General features: G+C 39.3%; 1 protein-coding gene and 1 long non-coding RNA gene across 2 annotated transcripts in view; one reads left to right on the plus strand and one right to left on the minus strand.

The window, feature by feature from the left end:
• Positions 1-22,682, plus strand: part of LOC121738198 (CCAAT/enhancer-binding protein zeta) — a 26,391-nt gene continuing 3,709 nt past the window's right edge. The window contains exons 1-18 of the mRNA XM_042130113.1: positions 1-251; positions 988-1,096; positions 1,171-1,271; positions 2,856-2,943; positions 3,604-3,777; positions 4,676-4,785; positions 5,441-5,586; positions 7,612-7,747; positions 8,824-9,026; positions 9,861-10,065; positions 15,030-15,095; positions 15,743-15,902; positions 16,254-16,435; positions 17,372-17,507; positions 18,259-18,432; positions 20,560-20,644; positions 21,334-21,449; positions 22,276-22,401. Coding sequence (XP_041986047.1) covers positions 93-251; positions 988-1,096; positions 1,171-1,271; positions 2,856-2,943; positions 3,604-3,777; positions 4,676-4,785; positions 5,441-5,586; positions 7,612-7,747; positions 8,824-9,026; positions 9,861-10,065; positions 15,030-15,095; positions 15,743-15,902; positions 16,254-16,435; positions 17,372-17,507; positions 18,259-18,432; positions 20,560-20,644; positions 21,334-21,449; positions 22,276-22,401 — 2,476 coding nt within the window. The 5' untranslated portion in view covers positions 1-92. The remainder of the gene's footprint in view (positions 252-987; positions 1,097-1,170; positions 1,272-2,855; positions 2,944-3,603; positions 3,778-4,675; positions 4,786-5,440; positions 5,587-7,611; positions 7,748-8,823; positions 9,027-9,860; positions 10,066-15,029; positions 15,096-15,742; positions 15,903-16,253; positions 16,436-17,371; positions 17,508-18,258; positions 18,433-20,559; positions 20,645-21,333; positions 21,450-22,275; positions 22,402-22,682) is intronic.
• The window catches only part of LOC121738228, a 16,659-nt gene continuing 7,366 nt past the window's right edge, over positions 13,390-22,682 (minus strand). The window contains exons 2-3 of the long non-coding RNA XR_006037258.1: positions 20,435-20,439; positions 13,390-13,400 (exon numbers count right to left, since the gene is read on the minus strand). This is a non-coding gene — a long non-coding RNA (uncharacterized LOC121738228). The remainder of the gene's footprint in view (positions 13,401-20,434; positions 20,440-22,682) is intronic.

The following is a 22,682-nucleotide window of genomic DNA, read 5'->3' on the forward strand; positions in this document are numbered from 1 at the left end:
ATTTTTCAAAATTTCACGTGTGTTCCGTGTGAAACCAAAATAAAGATCTTTAAAATTAATAAAACTAAATGTTACAGTGAAATTTCACTAAAATGAAGCATAAGAGGTTCGAAGAGAATATATTGGTGGACGAGGCGTACACAAATTACGACCGCGCCGACAAAAATGAGGATCAAAAGAAGGGTTATGGTATCGCCAAACATTTTGCGGAAACTTTGGAGTATGAAGACAAGAAGAAGTGGTATCAGCAGGTAAATACTGGCGTGATTACCACCATGATTGCGAAAGTTTATAGCATAATCAACGTTGATCCTGGAGAAAGATAGACGAATATATCACACACGTTCGTTGCTTACGAAATGTTTGTTTTGATCCATCATGGGCCCAACGCAAATATGAAGAGGTCACATTAGTGATAGAATAGAGATATTATAATTACCAACTTGGCTTCAGAAGATAGAAGCACTGGAAAGTTGGATTTATAGTTCAACCAATGTGTCTGTGATCTCTCGATGAAACTGTAAAATATACTACAACTGATAACTAAAACAGTTAACTCAGGACTAACCAAACATACAATTTGGTCAGAGATCTCCCTATTGAGTATGCTTCCACATATTAAGTATCTACTCATTTTGAAAGCTTTACAATCTCCCTCTTAGGATTAAACATATATTTAACCTTTTTTTTTATGAAATAAGGGGGCAAACGAGCAAACGGGTCACCTGATGGAAAGCAACTTCCGTCGCCCATGGACACTCACAGCATCATTGTCGGCCTTTTAAGAGGGAATAGGGGAGGGTAGGGGATTGGGCCTCCGGTAAACTCACTCACTCAGCAAAACACAGCGCAAGAGCTGTTTCACGCCGGTTTTCTGTGAGAACATGGTATTTCTCCGGGCGAGCTGGCCCATTCGTGCCGAAGCTCCCACGTCTATACCTACTTGTCATGAAACCTTCATAAGTATTTCTTATTTAACATTTTCAGATGCCAGAAGAACCATCGTCAACTAACACGGTGTCACAAGAAAAGATAGAAGAACTGAGGAAAGAGGCCAGCAGTGCATTACACGGGGACACCCTTGCTTATGAGACAAGTAAGCCCATACCAATAACTAATAAAACACCCTGTATTATTGCACCATTCATTAGTATACTTAACCCTTTTCAGAATCCAGCAAAAGTGGATCATCAGATCAGCAGTGGGCTCGCACACTGCTGTCTAAAGGAACAATCGGAGACAGAGTGGCCGCTGCTACTATATTGATACAGGTGAGCGGCAAATGCAAAAATATTGAATTGACACTGCGTCCATTCAAACAAATCTATTTAAATAAAACTCAAAGGTGACTGACTGACTGATTGACATAGTGATCTATCAATGCACAGCCCAAACCACTGGAGGGATCGGGCTGAAATTTGGCATGCAGGTAGATGTTATGACATAGGTATCCGCTAAGAAAGGATTTTGATAAATTCCAACCCCAAGGGGTTCAAATAGGGGATGAAAGTATGTATATAATAATACTTCTTAACGCGAGCAAAGCCGCGGGCAAAAGCTCGTGGCTAATAAACACAGAACATACTGAAAGCATTTGAAGGGCACAGGAAAAGAAGGAGTTCATTGACATTGCCTTTGTTTCAGTAATCAAAGATTTAAACCTAAATGTAATGCAATGAGCGCGTTTTATTATAAATTTGTTTTTTTTTTTAAAGAACTTTACACCATTTCAGCCCCTTTTATCATGTTTAAAATTAAGTGATCTGATTGGCCACAGAAATAAGAAGCAAATGCTACAGTTAATCCAAAAAAACAAAAATGTCAATGAGCTCCTTTTTTTCCTCTGCCCTTCGTTTGATAAATGCGAAAGTGTGTCTGTCTGTCCATCTGTATATTTTTGAAGTGAAAACTTATGAAAATATATAAACTTTATAAAAATTCTAATAAAAGTAATAAATATGCATAAAAAGTAATATGTATATTAGACCGGTTCAAAAAAATCGACTATTTTTTTTTTTCAAAACCCGCAGTGAAATATCTTCCTAGTAATGAAAAAAGAAGCCTGTGAAAACGGGAGCTCTTAATAAAAATTTGATGCTTTCATTTCAATAAATAAAAAAAGATTATTCCTAAAGTGTCGTCTTTTTATTAAAATGTCATTGTTGGATTATTGATATTCAATTGTTGTTAGTAGCATTTCATTGTTCATAGTTCTGATAGTTAGAATCAAAATCGTAAATTTTATCAACTGAAAATAATCGTGTTAAACGTAAAGCTATCAACTATACAATTAATAAGTGTACAATATTTTTTTTTGAAGATAAGTATTATTATTATATCACAATTAAGGAAAAAAACGTTGAATTGATTACATGTTGGATTTTAAACTCGAATAACTTTTGAAGGAGTGAACTTACAGAAAAAACATAAGAGACAATTTATTTAGAGCGTTCAATTTCCTTCAAAAATATGTATCGCTCATCCCGACATGTTAATTCAAAAATGAGTTGTAAAATTCCAAATTTAAAAAAAAAAAATACCCATGTTATTTAAACGTAAAATAGAAATTCACGATGAGCGACCTTTCAAAATTGATATTAAGAGCTCCCGTTTTCACAGGCTTCTTTTTTCATTACTAGGAAGATATTTCACTGTGTGTTTTGAAAAAAAAAAATAGTCGATTTTTTTGAACCGGTCTAATGTATATGTAAGTCTTCATTTTCGGTTGTAGTTTCTTGTAATTTCCCATGCTCTGGTCTTTTTAAGGGTTTTATATTTACCCTAACTTTATGTATATTTTTAAAGTGATGTTAGCAATATAGCAATAGCAATAAATGTGCTATAATTTTTTTCAGGATAATCCAATATACAACTTAACAGCTTTGAGAAATCTTATAAACAATGTGAAGCCAGCTAAGAAGAAGGATGGTATTGTTATAATAGGTAAGTCTTCAGACTTCATCTTAAGTCTCAACCATAAAGTTAATATACCTAGCGGAATAGAGAAACAAAGGCCTGAGCAAGTGAGATGTCACTATCAGTAACAATGCGCGGTAAAAAGAGACGTATGATACATGACAGCAGCACTCTTTTTTTTACGTCCAGTCGGCACGTGCCGCACGTTGACAATTTAATCTCATAGAATTCATGTTCAATCATGCTTGTGTAAGTGTATACGTACACATATTTTTACACACAGATGAAACCAATTTCGGTTTCTTTTTAAAAATTTTGCATGCAGGTAGATGTTATGACTAAGGCGTCCGCTAAGAAAGGATTTTAATAAATTCCAACCCCAAGGAGTTAAAATAGGGGATGAAAGTTTGTATATAATAATACTTCTTAACGCGAGCGAAGCCGCGGGCAAAAGCTAGTAGTATAATATAGCTCATAGTACAAGAATATCGCGCACCATACATTGTTATGGACACATTCACACTGTACTGTACTATATTATAATATAATTGGCTTGCTATATGCTATGTATGGTGCACGATGTTCTTATGCTATGAGCTATATACTATATGCTATTATATTATAGCGTAGTCTGAAACCAGCTTAAAGCTGTGTGTTGCCTATATTAATAATTTTCGATCCTTCCAGATGCTCTCTCCGAGCTGCTCATATCAGAACTTCTCATCCCGGACACCAAACTCCGGACATTCGAGCAGCATCCACTCGGGCATATCGATGAGATGACGTCAGGCAACAAGCAGGCGAGGCGGAATGTACTGAAGCTGTGGTATTATGAAGATCAGTTGAAGGAGTTGTATGGAAGTGAGTTATTTTGTTTGCTTAGTTACTAACTTTCGCCTCCGCCTGTATGGTTGGTTCTCATAGCAAAACCTCCCCTCCCCTATTACCCTATTCCCTCTTAAAAGGCCGGCAACGTACCTGCAGCTCTTCTGATGCTGCGAGTGTCCATGGGCAACGGAAGTTGCTTTCCATCAGGTGACCCGTTTGCTCGTTTGCCCCCTTATTTCATAAAAAAAAAAGGAACAAAGTATCCGCCATACCAATTTTATCAAAATTGGTTAGAAGTAAAGTGGAAATTAATAAAGTTCATTGCCATACATTTGTAAGCAACAAAAACATAGGGAATGTTTTGTTGCAGAAATCTCCAATAGCCATCAAAATCGGTTCAGCCCTTTAAAGTGTGAAGACAGGCAGATTATCGACAGACACGACACTGTAGTAAATAGTAATAAATAACAGTACTGATAAAACATACAAAAAGAAACTAATTTAACATGAATGATCCTTCCCAGGCCCAAAATATCTCTCAAAATATCTAATGTCATGGGCGTAGCCAGGATTCGACATGAGAGGGGGGGGTGTCGTAGGTCTTTGGGGGGGGAGGCAGATTAAGAAAATCCTACACTTCGATTTCATGATTTTTAACATGAGTATCTCACAATAGTATTGAAGGTGAGTTAAAAACAAATTATGAGCGAGCAAACTGGGATTGAATGCCTCCCCTCTCACCCCTCTACTCTCTCCGCTCCACGTTTAGGTATGAAACTCCCCCCTCTGCTCGTACCTCGCTGCGTCCATGTCTAATGTTAAGCTGTATAAGCTTTAACGATTAACAAACCGACAAAAAGACACACTTTCACACATATAATTCCTCCTACATTGCATGACTAATGTTAATTAACACCACATTATATTACAGCCTATGTCGAAGCACTCAACAAATTCGCCCATGACTCCGTGGAGACCAATAAGGAGAAAGCTGTCAGTGCCATGTCCTACCTGCTGATGCATCATCCGGAGAGAGAGAAGGTATGGTTTTTTGCTTTTTTTGTTCTACGCCACTACAAAGCAACTTGGATAAGTAGTACGGGAGCCCTAGAACAATTTTTTATTAATATTAAGCTAATTTTTTGTGAGTAGCTTCATTTTGATAAGACAAACAACATTTTTATCTGCCAAAAATCTTGAAAATGGTAGCTAACAGTGATGGAAAGGATTTCATACTTTGAATTGATGGTCCTAAAATATGGATTGTTCTATTTGTAGGACAATGTTACTTTTAAATTATATACCCTAACAAGCTGATTTGTTTGTATTAGGTATGGTTAATAAACCAATATACAAAAATCGGCTTGTTAGGGTTCCGTTTTAGGGTTCAGTAGTCAACCAAGTTTTGTTGAATTTTTTGTTGATTGCAAAGATCGGAAAGTCTCCTTAACCTCTATAGCAGTGTTTCCCAACCTGTGGTCCGCGGACCCTGTGGAGTCCGCGAGTATTTGTTTGGAGGTCCGCGGTGTCATCTCTGGACCATACGTAATCCGATTTTTTTGCTGTTTATTTTATTAAGGAGGTCCGTGAAAACTGTGCTTGACTTCCTGGGGGTCCGTGGCTAAAGAAGGTTGGGAAACACTGCTCTATAGTCTATATTTTATGAATAATATTTCCAAACCACACATTTCCCCAGATGCTGCTAACCAACATAATCAACAAACTCGGAGACCCGAGCCAGGGCGTGTCGTCCAAGGCGATATACCACCTGTGCCAGCTGCTCTACAACCATCCCAACATGAAGGCCGTCGTGTTGGCCGAGATAGAGAAGATGCTGTTCAGGTACACACACGCACATGACCAGAACACACACACGCACGCACTCGCACACACACGTACAAAGAGAGAGAGGGAGATAGTGAGAACCACTTACTCTTTGGCTCGATACGCTATGGCTACCATTTTATTCATATTATGTCTACTGTAAACAACCCATTTAACATTTAAAAATTGCGTAACATATTATGTTCCCAGAATCAAGATCGTATCAAAGGGTTTTCGTGGTTGGATACCGCAGTTAACCCTGGCGACACTGACAGCCCTTTACAAAAAAAATGTTTCTCGAACGATCTAAAAGTTGTGCGCAGCCTATATGACACTAGCGAAAATTACAGGCCCATAGGTATTCCCTCATGTTTTGCAAAATTATTTGAATCCTTAGTCCATTATCACATTTATAATCATATAAAACCACTTATTTCACACAAGCAGCATGGTTTTGTTAAGGGTCGCTCGACAGTTACTAATTTATTAGAATACAAAAATTATCTATGTAAAGCGTTCTCTGTGGGAGGTCAAGTAGACTCTATTTACACAGATTTTTCTAAGGCATTTGACAAAGTCAACCATCACCTGCTCTGTGATAAACTAGCGTCTTATGGGATACATGGTAATTTATATAGATGGATATGTTCATACCTTACTAACAGGAGTTTTACTTCTTCTTCATCTACTACTGTAACGTCAGGAGTGTCCCAGGGATCTCATCTTGGGCCTCTCCTTTTTGTAATATTTATCAATGACTTGATTAAAATGTTATGCTGTAACTGCCTCTTGTACGCCGATGATTTGAAAATTTTCGCTTTAATATCAAACACAGACGATTGCTTTGAAATAGCATCGATATCTCTTCAAAGAGATATCGATGCTATTTCAAATTGGTGCATTAAAAATCGTATGTACTTAAACACTAATAAGTGTTCAGTTATATCGTTTACCCTAAAAAGGAAAAAAATTACCTGGAGCTACGCTATTAATGGTCAAACATTATAATCGTGTAACTGTAGTTAAGGACTTAGGAATCCTTTTTGATGATAAATTGTCATTTAGGGCACATTATGAATATATTACTAGCAAGGCTAACCAACTCCAGGGATTTGTTTTAAGGAATACAAAGGAGTTTAAAAAGCCTAGTAGTGCCTTATACTTATTTTCCGCTCTTGTAAGAACTACGTTAGAATATGGAAGCCCTATATGGTCCCCTAATTATAAAATACATATAGAGGACATTGAACGTGTCCAGAGAAAATTTCTTAAAATCATTTGCTATCGTCATTTTCCCGGTCGATCAAATTTAAATTACCATGATAGGCTTATGCATTTCAAAATAGAGACCCTTGAAAATAGACGCATATTTTTTGACTTGTTGTTCTTCTATAAAATTGTGCATAATATTGTTGATTCGTCGGAATTACTATCTGAAATTAGCTTAAATACCAAGTCTATTGCACGTAGAGCTCATCGTACAAATTTATTTGCTTTACAGGTCTACAAGAATAATATTTCTTACTTTAACCCTTTAACACGTATGGCTAGAAAATATAATGAATTAGCTAAATACAGCTTAAAGTTGGACATTTTTGAACACAACCGTAATAAATATATTAAAATCGTCAAAGACATCCTCCATAGCATATTTACCTCTGCAACTTATGAGTGAAATAAGTAACGTCCAAATGTACTGCGTTAAGTTAAAAACCAAAAAATGTGCTAGTTTTATGTTAATATTTTAATTTTAATGTGTGCACGTATTTGTTACGTTGCGATTTAAATCTTACATTTAAATGTATATTAAATTGTTTAGTTGGGATTGTAATGTATTTTGTGCATTTAAATAAATAAATAAAAAATAAAATAAAACTAGCGTAACATGTCGATGATCATTTTTGTCGAACGATCTAAAAGTTGTGCGCAGCCCACATGACACTACCTGACAGGCCAAAGTCTTTTTAAACAAAAAGCTCCTTTTTGTTAACCGATCTAAAAGTTGTGCGGGTAACATGTGGATGAGCTCTATATTTTTTTCAGAAACAACATCTCACCCCGAGCTCAATACTACGGTGTGTGCTTCCTCAACCAGTTCTATCTCGGTAAAGACGACGCGCGCATCGCTGAGAACCTCATACGGATATATTTCTCGTTCTTCAAAGCTTCTATCAAGAAGGTGAGTTGAGATGAAGAAGAATTTTTTTTATAAAATAAGAGGCCAAACGAGCAAACAGGTCACCTGATGGAAAGCAACTACCGTCGCCCATGGACACTGCCAACATTAGAGCTGCAGGTGCGTTGCCTTTTAAGAGGGAAGCTCTCTGTTTGAAGATTTGCAGGTCGTAATTTCGTTCTTTCTTACGAAGCTACTTTTAGTTTGGTAAATGCATATTAAAGTTAATATACCTAGTGGAATAGAGCAACAATCTCGAGCTGTCAAACGAAACCGAAATCGGTTTCATCTGTGTGTAAAAATATGTGTATGTTATACACTTACACAAGCATGATTGAACGTGATTTCTATGAGGTTAAATTGTCAACGTGCGGCACGTGCCGACTGGACGTCAAAAAAAGAGTGCTGCTGTCATGTATTACACGTCTCTTTTTACCACGCAGTGTTACTGATAGTGACATCTCTCTTGCTCAGGCCTTTGTTTCTCTATTCCGCTAGGTATATTATTAACTTTATGGGCAAATTGTTATTTAAGCCATTCTAATATTATAAATGCGAAAGTGTGTCCGTCTGTCTGTTACATATTCACGTCAAACCGCTGAACCGATTTTGCTGTAATTTGGTGTACAGATACTTTGAGTCCCGGGTAAGGACACTTTATCCCAGAAAAATGTACGGGTCGCGCGCGACATGGGCGTATATAAGGGGGGTGTCCTGGGGGTCCAGATCTCCTCATTACTATCCATCTTAATTGTCCAATTTCGACAATGATATACTACCTTGCCGATTAAAATCGATGCGGTACACGTGTACCGCATCGATTTTAATTTTTTTTTGCTTTCCTAAACACGTTGCCTATTTGCTGCTGCGGAACCCATCATGGGCGATTCCAACTCGCACTTGGCCGCTTTTTTACGTTAGGGACCCCTTATCAAAGCTATATATACGCCCGTGCCGCGCGATAATATAATTTTGGCGTAACGGAGTAAATGTTGAGGGCAACATTTCGACTATTATAAATTCATACATTTGTCCAACATATACGCCCATTATAATTAATTGTTTAACCTACTTTCCAGGGTGAAATCGACTCGCGCCTCATGTCGGCTATACTGACCGGCGTCAAGCGCGCGTACCCCTACGCGGAACACGACAGATTATCGACAGCAGATCATATAGCTGCTCTACATAGACTGGTCCATCTCGCGCCCCTCGGAGTAGCAGTGCACGCGCTAGCGCTCTTACATCTAGTTAGCGACGCGTCGCAGGGATCTGCTGACAGGTTAGTAGTAAGCTTTCAGACAGATCGACAGGTTGTCGACAGATTATAGACAGTGACACGACAGTCTATCGACAGCAACACGACAGACTGTCGACAGCAACGCGACAGATTGTCGACAGTAACGCGACAGACTGTCTACAGCAACACGACAAACAGTCGACAGCAGATCATATATAGCAGCACTACAAATTATACTGGTCCATCTAGCGCCGCTGGGAGTAGCTGTGCACGCGCTAGCGCTATTGCATCTAGTTAGTGATGCCTCGCAGGGATCTGCTGATAGGTTAGTAAAAGCTCGATAATTCGACAGAATGTCGACAGCAACACGACAGATTATCGACAGCAACAGACTGCCGACAGCAACGTGAAACGTTGTCAACAGCAACAAGACACACTGTAGACAGTAGCACGACGTACTGTCGACAACACGACAGGCTCTAGTTCATCATCACCTATTATTCTAGAGTGAGTTTCTTAGCAATTGTTCATCATCAACTTCGGAAGTGAAAAATTTAAGCCCAATCGCACTAACGACTTTTAAAAATTAATGCTCGAATTAGTATCACGTCCCCTCTCTCGTTTTTCATATGAATGAAAGAGAAGACAACATTTTAACCCTTTAGCCGCCAAGGTCGGAATAATCCGACAAATATTTTCGTGCCCATTTCGCCAAGGTCGGATATTTACTAGTACCACTACTCGGTTAATCTGCCTTTTTTGTTTGATAGCACTGTATTATATTAACAAGCTGTTAACAGACGTTGGTGAAATTGGGCGTTAGGCTTTTTCCAGTCTTGTTTTGGGAGTTTTATTTATTTATCTTTAATTCCACAGATACTACACGGCCCTCTACCGGAAGCTATCCACTCCCGACATATTCAACACGACTCACTCGGCTCTGCTCTTCTCGCTCGTGTACAAGTCGCTGAAGAGGGATGGCGATATACACCGAGTGACCGCGTTCGTCAAGCGACTGCTGCAGCTGTGCTGCTACCTCAACCCCGCGCAGGCTTGCGGCATGCTGTTCCTGATATCACAGGTGAGATACGAGTGGCACTCGCGGACTGCCGCGGTAAAGCTACTGCATAGTATTTAGTGTACACACATACGTCTAGTCGCACGGACACAAACGTGCCGAAGTCGTCCGAGTTGAAAAGACGTTTGATAATGGCTATGATATGGATGGTTAGACGTTAAGGGGGTGTTAGGTTTTTTTTCGTTACGGTTGTTAGGTTTTTCGTTACGGATGTTAGGTTTTTTCGTTACGGAATTTCTAGATTCGGTCGCCGCGCTCAAATCCCGCGATAACAGCTATGCAATACTCTTCTCGCTCGTGTACAAGTCGCTGAAGAGTGATGGCGATATACACCGAGTGACAGAATTCACGTCAAGAATTCTGTATAATGAATCACAGATACGAACCAGGAACACAATCGAGCGAACATTTGGTGTTTCAAGAAGATTCCCTATTGTGACCAGAGGAATTCAAGTATATTTAAAAGGATACACCAGGGGCGAGAGAAATTGAAAATAGGTATTTGAAAATGTATTGCTCACCAATCTCAAGTCTCCCACCGCAGAGCGCGATAGAGACAACACGACAAAAGTTCTAATAAAAGAACAGAAAATCTTCGATTCGTTGTCCGCTGATTCCTTCTCCAAAACTTAACCGATTTAAGTACTTTGTTCATTAAAGCAAGGCTTGAGCTGTGTTCCTATGTTCTATTTTTTTTTTTTGTATATTTTAGCCAGTTTTGTTTTCTGGGTGTTTGAACACAGAGGAAAATCTGGCCATTTTTTTGGGTTTTTGGACGGTCTTATCTTTTTTAATAATAAAATTATGAAAAAAAAAGAAAACATAGGGACATGCTAATAGTGGCCATAGATATTCAGGAAAAAAATCATAACTCTACCGGCATTATCCAGGGAGGAAACAGGGGACAGCGTTTGTATGGAAAAACGGCAGTGTTGACTCGTCTTAAGGAGAATACCTGGCATAATAATAGCTACTTGTGTTTTACATAATTTGGCAAGACTAAGAAATTATAAAGAACCTCCAACTGATCCAGAATATCCTCCTATATTCGAGGATGATCAAGAAATTCAAACCTCATTGTCCAATGGCAATGGGTTCAGAAACACACGTGGGCAGCATGCACATGAAGTGCTTATAAGTTATAACTCAACATTTTGGGAGATTAACCTTATTATATTTTTAATGTCAAAATGCCTCTAAAATAAAATAAAAGTATATTTCATAAAGTTTTATTTGTTTCTATTTATAAAATTTCTCTAATTCTAATTTCCTCAACTTTTCATTGTGTTCATATTTTAACCTAGCATCTTCCAATTCCATATTTCTTAGCAAACGGTTATGTTCCAATTTTTCCTGTTCTTCGATTAGTTGTAATTTTATTAATTCCTTTTGAACAGCAATATATTCCATTTCCTCATGCCCACGCCCAACCAAACTTTTTACTTTGTCTAGTAAGGGGTCATCGTCAGATTTTAGTGGTGCTCCACCTCCTAAAAACAACAATGAAAAATTAAAGAAAAGAAAATTTAGAAAATGTTATTCATATTATGTAATAGGTATACCGTATAACTAAGTAATTTACCTGTACCCATGATGTGCTTTTTAAATTGTTTATCTTTAGTGTTGACCTCTTTAGCCATGATGTTAAACAAGCTCTGACAAACATGTTTTGATGATCTTGTAGTAGCAGCTACCTGCTCCCAGGCTTCGGATGAGGTACCATATTCCTCTATTTTTTGTACGAGGGTTGCTCTCTCCACTACAAACAAAAATACATATTAAACATAATATGAAATCTTAATGATTTTTATGTAAGTACTTACATTATTATGTTTAAAAGTAAAACTATTCTTCCATACTACTCCGGGGATGAAAGAAAAACATAGAATGCTGTGAATCCTTCAATGTACTTAAATAATATGGAATATATTCGAGCGCTTGGGCTATTTTATAACTGATGGGCTTGTAAGCTTAACAGTATCGTTTTTGTACTTAATATATAAAATTATTTGCCCAAATCTGCTACTTGAGATAGGTAATGATTATCTTTAGTCTATACTGACCTTTACGTTTAATGCTCTGCCTACCAAAAAGAGAAACAAGCAAAAACAATTAACTATTTGAGTGAGTGACAATAAAACAATCTTTTTTGTACTAACCTGGAATATCCATTTTAGCATCTGAAGCCTTTTTTTTCACCTTTTTTTTCAAATTTTTATAATTCATCTGTAGGCTTTCTACAGTGCGATGATGCCCATGAGCAACAGCATTGAATTTCTCCGTAATTTTAATCCATGCTTCTTGTTTTTGATGAAGATTAGCACCATCAGTTTTCTTATTTTCAATTATGCTTTTATATTCTGATATAATGTCACAAAGAAGCAGACTTTCACTTTTTGTGAAGTTTGGACCACGCGAACGAGTCTTCTTTAGCATTTTCTATACAAATTATCACAATATTCTACACGAAGGCACAATCAACGAGAGATGTTGGATATTGGATGTACCGACAAGGCTTTAATTGAATGTGTCAATGTCAGTCAATGTGCGCTGCTGGTAAAGGAGAACTGTCAAAAATGACGTTTTTGTATGATAGAAGCGTTAGTTCCTTTTCTCGCCACGTTCTTATACAGCCTTGTTGAACTCTAGTACGGAATTTGACCTTAAATACAGTTCGACAAGGCTTTAATTGAATGTGTCAATGTCAGTCAATGTGCGCTGCTGCCTGCTGGTAAAGGAGAACTGTCAAAAATGACGTTTTTGTATGATAGAAGCGTTATAGTTTGTGCGTTTTATGATGATATGCGTGACACATTATAATTGATAATAGTAGGGAAGTTACCTAACAAAAATTAATCGATAGTTTAAAAATATCGAATCACTTCGTAAAGGAATTGCAATCGAAATTATCGATTTCGTACTGACATTTCAGTGGTGCCGGCGATTTAAGATGGCCGCCCTTTTTTATCGATTTGATTTCGATTCAACAGAGTCAATCTCTATTGACATAAGTTCCGTTTCATGCATATGACATTTTTCAAATGTTTTCCTAACAATAATTTTATACTCCTATTTCACAGTTAATATTTATAATTTTTATTAATAGCATTTAGCAACTTTTCATTTTTATTCATTTACAATTATAGGAAACATTTGTTTTTGTAGATGGAATATAATTTATTACATTTTGATTTTTTTTGTTTTCTTGTAAAAAACCCGTAGCAAGAAACATGAAAACTGTCACCTATATCATCTTAAAACGCACAAACTATAGTTCCTTTTCTCGCCACGTTCATAAACAGCCTTGTCGAACTCTACATCCTTTAAATACGAACGACCTTTTTTTTTTAATTCGTTCCGGTCGGGACAGGCAAAGGGAGCGTTACCCATACAGCCATTTCTATGTTTTCTCTAACCACGAACGATCAATCGCCAACGCACAACCACAGAACAATGCCATAACCATAGATAAAGTATTATAGTATAGATGTAGTCTTAAAAAGCCCATTCACGGCAGGACTGCACGGCAGTCCTGCAGTGAATGGGCGTCACTGATTGGTTCACACTCGGTGTTTCCGGCCGGCAACACCGAGTGTGAACCAATCAGTGAGGCCCATTCACTGCAGGACTGCCGTGCAGTCCTGCCGTGAATGGGCCCTTTTAGCCCGTCATCGCGTGGCCATTTTGTGCTTATTTTCATACAAGTAGTGTGCGTTTATTTTCTGGAATGTTTCTGTTTGTCGATTATTTCGAAGCACATTATGATACAGGAAAGAAAGTCAATTAGTTCATGATATCGATTAACTATAGTTCAAGTGATGAGAATCCGTAAACACACGTAAAAAGCTATGCTATTTTTATAGCCAAATTATTAATTGATTTGACAATTTTAGCACGAATAAGGGATTAATAAACTTAATTTTATCTTTTTAGCTTACAAAAATACCGATTGAAAAGCCCAAAAAACGTTGTTCAAAACTTACGTATTTAATGTTAAATCCACGTGTTTGAGGCATTCTTTGACCATTCTTATGGTTTATTATTTAGCGGAACCACAGAACTCAACAATATCTAGCATTAAATGTTCACTAAAAACCTTTATTAACACTTTTATTACATGAAATATGCAGACCGACTCCTTTGTTATGTCCTAGTAAGTAGGACATAACATTACACGCTTTTGACGCTTATACACCGATATAAGGCTCTCTCCAGTCTATAGTACCTCAATGGCCATAACAATGCACGCCGCTACCTAAAAGTCGCCCGAAGGCAATGTTTCATTTAAAGATTTGACATAAAGAATAAGACTTATACGTATTCTTGTTGTGTGAGCGAGAAGAGAATACGTATGTCATTCATCGTTCGCTCTTTTGCGTTTGGTCGGATATCAGAGTAAGTGAATTTTATTTTGACACATGTTTAACACAAAAGATTGCCAACATAAAGAAAAAAAGGTTGGGTTAGTAAACCTTGGGTTATTTTTGTTCATGCAAGTCAAACTTCGAGTTAGTGTTAAATTTAACTTGAATTAATAAACTCGGAATTATTTAATTAACTCAATACTTTACGTGCAAGCGGCCCTAAGGGTATTTATTATGTTTTGATCTTATTATTAGTGAATCAAATACAAATAAAATTAACGAGTAGCCATAGATAAGATAAGCCATTACATATATAGACTATAGAGCAAAAAAGTTTGTTGTATGGGGCTGTTATAAAAAATAATTTTATTTTTGTTTCTTGTATTTGTTTCTTTTTTTTCTTGTTTCGGTTTCTTGTTTTTGTTTCTTGTATTATGTATTGCTTCGAATTAAAATATCATATTAAATTAGTAGCAATAATAATTTTGGACTCCAAAACTGGTACAACTTGTGTAACAGCTGTAGTAACCACAACGTCGTTAAAATGGACTTCAATTTTTTTTATCTGACACAAATTTATGTAAATATTTTTAATTTCTACAGGTTTTGAAGACGAGCGACAAGAAAGAGGCGATTAAATTGGTGTGGACACAAAGAGAGATCAAAGATGTAAGATATTCAAAGTAAATTATTAAAAAAAATCAAAAAATTATATATTACTAGATGATACCCGCAACTCCGTTGCACCAAAATTCGTTTATCGCGCGGGAATCGTACATTTTTCTGGGATAAAAAGTATCCTATGTCCTTTCCCGGGACTCAAAGTATCTCCATACCAATTTTCAGCCAAATCGGTTCAGCAATTCGGGCGTGAAGAGGTAACAGACAGACAGACAGACACACTTTCGCATTTATAATGTATATGGATTTACAGTTCGACAAGGCTTTATTTGAACGTGTTACGTCGATGACATTGACGGGAGCGCTGCTGGTAAAGGAGAACTGTCAAACATATGTCAAAAATGACGTTTTTCTATGATAGAAGCGTTTAGTTCCTTTTCTCGCCACGTTCAAATAAAGCCTTGTCGAACTGTAAGTGAAATTATAAAGGCTTACGTGCCTAGCAGTAAAGTTACAGCTGTCATCTAGTTACTGATATGCACTTAAACCTATATAATTTCACTTTCCCGAGACTTCATTTTTTTCATACAACACACTAAAATAATACATTAAAAATAAAACACTAAAATTTAAAATGAACATTTTCGTATTTATATTATGTAATAACTAGCTTATATCACTTATTTCATTTACAGGAAATTAAAGACGAACCAACAGTATCAGAACCGAAAGAAGAGGATAAAGAAGTTCTAGAAGATTCCGTGACAGAAGTAGAGAAGACGAACACAGAAGATGAAGTGAAAGAGACGAAGAAGATTGATTTGCTGCGGGGCGATAAGAGAGACCTGTTATTAGGTATGTGGTAAATAATAATAATATCTGTGGACATATTTTCACACCGCTTGCTAAGTACCCGAGGACTTGTGTTACGTAACAGATATATATTTATATTATACTTTTATAATTTGTACTATACAAGGTGTAACAAAACTAAGTGATAACTGATAATACTTTATGGTGCATATGAGTCCAATAAATAGTATAGTGTTCACTGTGAAAGTAGCAGCACTTAAAGAGCAACTTTTTTTAAAATTTTGTATGGAAAAGTCTCTGACACAGGGGCGCTTGCCCATGCAAATCATAAAAAAATATCTTTCAGCGTTGCTACTTTTACAGTACATTACATTACGTTATTACTCGTTTCAGACGACGAGGAAGAAGCATACGTGGATCTCAAAATGGACGAAGAGGGGAACATCAAACCGAAGAAACGTCGCCAAACCGCCGTCACTGGTTGGTACCACGCGAGGGTGAACACAGACCAGGTGGATGATAAAGATGATAAGGACACGAAGATACAGCTGAAGAAGACCATTAATATGGACAAGGTGGGTTCAAATTAACCCCCAAATCTCGTGACCCCCCCATCACGTGGGAGAGCCATGCTTCGGTACGAATGGGCTGGCTCGATCGGAGAAATACCACGTTCTCACAGAAAACCGGCGTGAAACAGCGCTTGTGCTGTGTTTCGCCGAGTGAGTGAGTTTACCGGAGGCCCAATCCCCTACCCTAAGAAATACCACGTTCTCACAGAAAACCGGCGTGAAATAGCGCTTGTGCTGTGTTTCGCCGAGTGAGTGAGTTTACCGGAGGCCCAATCCCCTACCCTAATCCCTTTCCTACCCTCCCCTATTCCCTTCCCTTCTCATTCCTACCCTCCCCTATTACCCTATTCCCTCTAAAAGGCCGGCAACGCACCTGCAGCTCTTCTGATGCTGCGAGTGTCCATGGGCGACGGACGTTTGCCCCCTTCATAAAAATAAAAAAATCACAATTCACAACACAGATTTGGGGTGAGGGACCCCCAATCATCTCCCTCTAATATCGTGACCCCCCGCCAATCTCTTGACGCCATTTTGTGACCCATCAAACTCGTGACCCTCCAATCTCCCTCCACCAATCGATATACAGTACTCCTAAATTAATAATGCGCATGGAAATCTTCGCTAATTGTCGTAATCACGGAAACACCCGAATCTATGAAACTTGCATTTTGCACCTTGTTCAAAGGAAATAGAAGTAAATATCATATAGCCGGCTGTCCGCTGTCGCTTACTCACCGGGAAGCCATCGCGGCGTTACCATGGTAACGTCCAAGCAAGCAACGTAAGGCGCCTTTACGTCGCTGCAAAGCGGAATACGATCGTTGCCGAAAAATTACGAAAATTTCTATGCGCATTATCACTTTGGGAGCACTGTACTATTTTATGCCAATCTAAAATTAACCTTAGCTCCTTACACATAAGAATCATTATCGTTTCCAGGTGATAACGGACTACAACCCTTTCGCTCGGAACCCGACCTACGCGGGGGCGCAGTGTTCGGCGTACGTCGAACTATTACCACTCAGCACTCATTATCATCCCACGGTGAGGCTGTTCGCCGAGAAGTTGTTGAACGGTGAGGGAATATCATCTTTATTACTATAGTGATAAGGTGGGAATTGGCAGTGGCGTTATTAAATTTTCAATCAAGGTGACATAGGAAATTGAACCCTAATGATATTAAAATTGGATCTAATATCGTTCGCATGCAATGCAATGAGTTGCCTTGCTTAATGCTATGTAGCTAGGGTTAAGTTTGGTAAAACTGAAGCTTACTCTGTGTGACATAGGAAAATGAACCCTAAATTAACTCAAGGTTAGGGTCTAATATCGCTTGCACGTTGCGCAGTGCTCTCTGGGTTAGGGCCGCGCCACACCGGAATAGCAGCGGCGCGGCGAGCACTTTTTTTTTATGAAATAAGGGGGCAATCGAGCAAACGGGTCACCTGATGGAAAGAAACTTCCGTCGCCCATGGACACTCGGAGCATCAGAAGAGCTGCAGGTGAGTTGCCGGCCTTTTAAAAGGGAATAGGGATTAGGGTAATATGGGAGGGTAGGGATGGGAAGGGAATAGGAGAGGAGTAGGGAAGGGAATAGGGTAGGTGATTGGGCCACCGGTAAACTCACACACTCGGCGAAACACAGCACATGCGCTGTTTCACGCCGGTTTTCTATGAGAACGTGGTATTTCTCCAGTCGAGCCGGCCCATTCGTGCCGAAGCATGGCTCTCCCACGTATAAATGTTTCAGTGCCATACCGCTTTGGCGCGGCCCTTACTAAAGTTTTGTATTTACTTTAATAATGGCGCATAATTATAAATTACAGACCAAATTATCCAATACACGGGCGACCCGCTAAAGGACTTTGCGGGTATCCGTTTCCTCGACCGCTTCGTGTTCAAAAACCCGAAGAAACGCGAGACGCAGCAAGACGCTGAGGTGAAGAAAGTGAAGGGATCGCATCCCAAGTTCGCCGTGAGGAAGAATTATACCGCTAAAGGTAGAAATGAGACGATCTTGTGTAGTTTTTGGATTGAAATTTAGTGGGTGGGCATAGTAAAAGGAGGGGAAGTATGTTATCTTCATACAATTTGTTGTGTGCCGTACGTGGCGACGTATTGATACTATGGCGCACACATACAAGCCGCGCGCGGTGCCTTTGTATGAAGATAACTTCCCCTCCTTTTACTATGGCGTGGGGGTTTTCGGAGATGATGATGATCGTGAATGATGTAAGTTAGGTCTAAGTTCACTGTTAGTAAGAACTGTACCAATCAGGGGCTATCCATAAAGTATGTCACACCTAAAAGGGGTAGACAGGGGGTCGACAAAGTGTGACATGGTGTGACAAGGAGGGGGAGGGGTCGTAAGTTTTGTGACATCTCATAAAATTGTAAACTTGTGACATCACACTAGATATGGGGGATGGATGGTCTTACTGATGTGACCATCTGTGACAAGGAGGGGAGAGGGGTGGAGGAGGAGGTCAGAGAAATTGGTTCATTGGGATGGGGGACCTTGGCCCTGATTCACGATTCGCAATTCGACTCGGATTCGGAAACTTTACCGAGCGATGTCCAATAAACGCTCGCCGCGCTAAGGCTTCTTACAGACGAACGGCACTTGTCGACGGCAATCGAAAGCAGCTGTTGACACTTGGCCTGCCGTCGAATGCGATTCGTGCCGAGCCATGCTTCGGCACGAATGGGCCGGCTCGACCGGAGAAATACCAATACCACGTCCTCACCGAGTTTCGCCGAGTACTGAGCTTACCGGAGGCCTACGATATTCCTTTCCCTACCCTCCCCTATTCCCTTCCCTTCCCTCCCCTATTACCCTATCCCCTCTTAAAAGGCCGGCAACTCACCTGCAGCTCTTCTGATGCTGCGAGTGTCCATGGGCGACGGAAGTTGCTTTCCATCAGGTGACCCGTTTGCTCGTTAGCACGCAAAGTTTCCGAATCCCGATTCGAACGGAAATCGTGAATCAGCCCACTAGACGTCTGTTGGTCAGGTTATGTTAAGTCGAGCCGTCAGGTGCGATTTACATTCGCTGGACAGCAGTCTACTAGTAATCCAAGAGACAGCGACAGTCAGACTTACGTCTTTTTTTTTTTAAATGAAATAAGGGGGCAAACGAGCAAACGGGTCACCTGATGGAAAGCAACTTCCATCGCCCATGGACACTCGCAGCATCAGAAGAGCTGCAAGTGCGTTGCCGGCCTTTAAGAGGGAGTAGGGGAGGGAAGGGAATAGGGGAGGGTAGGGAAGGGAATAGGGTAGGGGATTGGGCCTCCGGTAAACTCACTCACTCGGCGAAACACAGCGCAAGCGCTGTTTCACGCCGGTTTTCTGTGAGAACGTGGTATTTCTCCGGTCGAGCCGGCCCATTCGTGCCGAAGCATGGCTCTCCCATGTGTATTTATAAAAGCTGAAAGTTTACCTGTATATGACCCCTATAGAGGTAAGAACAGCAACTGGAGTTTCGGTCGCGGTTACTGTAGGAGGTATCCAGTTCTGAAGGTCTACCTGATCGATAAAGAGTTAAGCTCAATTTTTTATCTTATTATTTTATTTTCTTCTGGTTAAAGGAGTGAGCACACTGAGACGGGCCGTGCCGGGGCTCAGCGTGCCGGGGCTCATCAGCGTGTATAATAATAATGCGCGTATCGCACGCTGTGTCGGGGCGCAGCGGATTTCCGCTTCCATACAAATTGTATGGAGGCGGATTTTTGCGATGAGTCCCGGCACGCTGAGCCCCGGCACGGCCCGTCTCAGTGTGCTCACTCCTTAACTGTTACAGTTAACCAGAAGCAAAATAAAATAATAAGAGATTCCTACAGTAGGAATCTCTTATTCCATTTCCGGACATTTTGACAGTTGCTTTTCACGGCCAGACCAACTGCAGGCTTAGCATAACAACATAAGAAACGGGAAAAAACGGACATTGGCAATACTGACAGATTCTGACAAAATAGCGGATTTTCTTTGTCTAACTGTCACTTTGTCTATTCTTCCGTAGAAAGAAACCGTTGCTATGGTGACCATGCTAAGCCTGCTGGAAGTCTAAATACTTTGAGGAGGTTTAAGGGTGGGTGTCTTAAGTTTTAACTCTTTTCTGTCATCAGGTATAAAGAGTGTCCCAGTAACATCGTCACAATATCTCAATGAAGACGCCAAGAGGATACCCGTTGATGAGAAGTTCTTGTATGAGTGAGTATCTTTAACCGACTACCAGCTTAAAACCTTAAATTTTTTAACCGACTTCAAAAAAGGAGGTTATCAATTCGACCCGTAATGTATGTATTAATATATCCAGAACTGCCCAGTTTTCGTTTATTATGTTAGTCTATTTATCATCTAAAAAACACTACAATTAATGGACACTACAATTCCGAGTTAGAAGAGGAAAAATAAAATCCTCGTTAAAAATAATCTACATCCTTAGGTCTAGCGTGCCCGACATTCGACATCGTGACAATGCCATAAGTCAACAGAGTGTTCTGCTTCCTGCTACTAGGGCTACACTATAATATGGGGACATGTAGTACCCCGGGAAAGCTTCCGAGTATAATTTTGTGAAGAGCTCTGTTAGAGCAATGTGCTAGGTGAGCAGCGGAAGTTGTTCGATAGAGTACCCGTTGCTCTCCTATGTGCGGAAGTCTGTCCATCGCAGGGATTTTAGTGGGTAAAAATCCCACATATCCTACCCAGGAATCTTTTTGAAGATTTCCCCTGCGTCAACAAAAAAAAAAAAAAGGTAATATGAATCCACATTTTTTATTTCAAATCATTTTCCCGGTTATAAAGCCTCCATTTATGCAAAAAAACGTACATTTTCAAATTGTTACTTACCCACTTCATCCATCATGTCATCAATTATAATTAATAAACCATTCCAGCTTCCTTCAACGTCGCCGGCAGTCGTCAGCGCCTGACGATGAAGACAGCGACGCGGAGTCCGTCACCAGCGATGACTTCGACCAGTACCTCGACAACATGACCGGCAAGCCGCAGGGTAAGAGCCATGAGGCACGAAAGTTCTAAATAAGAGTGAATTAATTTATGAGATGAGGCACAAAAGTTCTGAGTGTGAACCGTGAGATGAGGCACGAATGCACCGTGAGATGAGGCACGAGAGTTCTAGCCCAGGGTGGTCTTAACAACATGACCGGCAAGCCGCAGGATAAGAAACATGAGATGAGACACAAAAGTTCTAAATAATGGCTAAATAAAAGACATAAGTGGATGCAGGTCCGTAACATTGTGTCATGTTTTCCTTTACAATTTGAGCAAACCTTATAACATTTTCGCGGTCCTAAAGACTCCGTTTACGCAAAAAAGACAGATTTTTTTTACTGTTACTTACCTGGTTCTTCCACCCGTTAGATTAACGATTTTGTTTTGTTTTAGACTGTAATTGGAAGACAGTGATGAATTGATGATGATTACATAAGAGAACTCAAATTAAATCTTCTTATATATAAAATTCTCGTGTCACAATGTTAGGCCGCGTACTCCCCCGAAACGGCTTTACTGATTTTAACCAAATATATGCATATTCAGTGGGTCTGAGAATCGGCTACTGGGTACTTATTATATTGATAAGTGCATTTGTTGAATAAATAATAGTAAACTATTACAACTCGAGACTGACGGCGACCATTGTTTGTGCGACGGGATAGCGATGGGCGTTGCCATGGTGACATACTTATTTTGTCACTTCAATAAATATACATTTTTTATAATAAAATAGTTATCACTGGGCGAAATACTTTAGATGGCAAAACAATGTTTGCCCGGGTCAGCTAGTCATAATCTAATTATCTAATTCTTTTTCTCAGAGTCAGACGAAGAACTGGATTATCTCGCCGAAATTGAAGCGTCCAAGCAGAAGAAACCCAAAAAGAAGAAGGATGATGCTGCTGCTGATGATGATGAGGAATTGACTGATCAAAGCGGTGATGATGGTGAGTTATTTTAACACACTTTTATTAGCTCGGGAGTCGGGCAGTATGTATGTAACGGACCCTTTGAGCACGGTTTTTACCTTCAGTAGACTAATTACTTAATTCGAAATTTTTCATACGTATTAAGAGGCTATGACAATGCAGTGAAATGTTACATTTTTTGAAAAAAAAACGGCGTGTTTATTTAGTTTTGTTAAACTAATAATTATATTACTAGATTTTGTAACATCTGTCTATACAGAGTGTAACAAAACAAAATAAATAATTATTTAGGATGTGTA

Source organism: Aricia agestis, chromosome 22 (genome assembly GCF_905147365.1).
Source record: "Aricia agestis chromosome 22, ilAriAges1.1, whole genome shotgun sequence".
Lineage (NCBI taxonomy): Eukaryota > Metazoa > Arthropoda > Insecta > Lepidoptera > Lycaenidae > Aricia > Aricia agestis.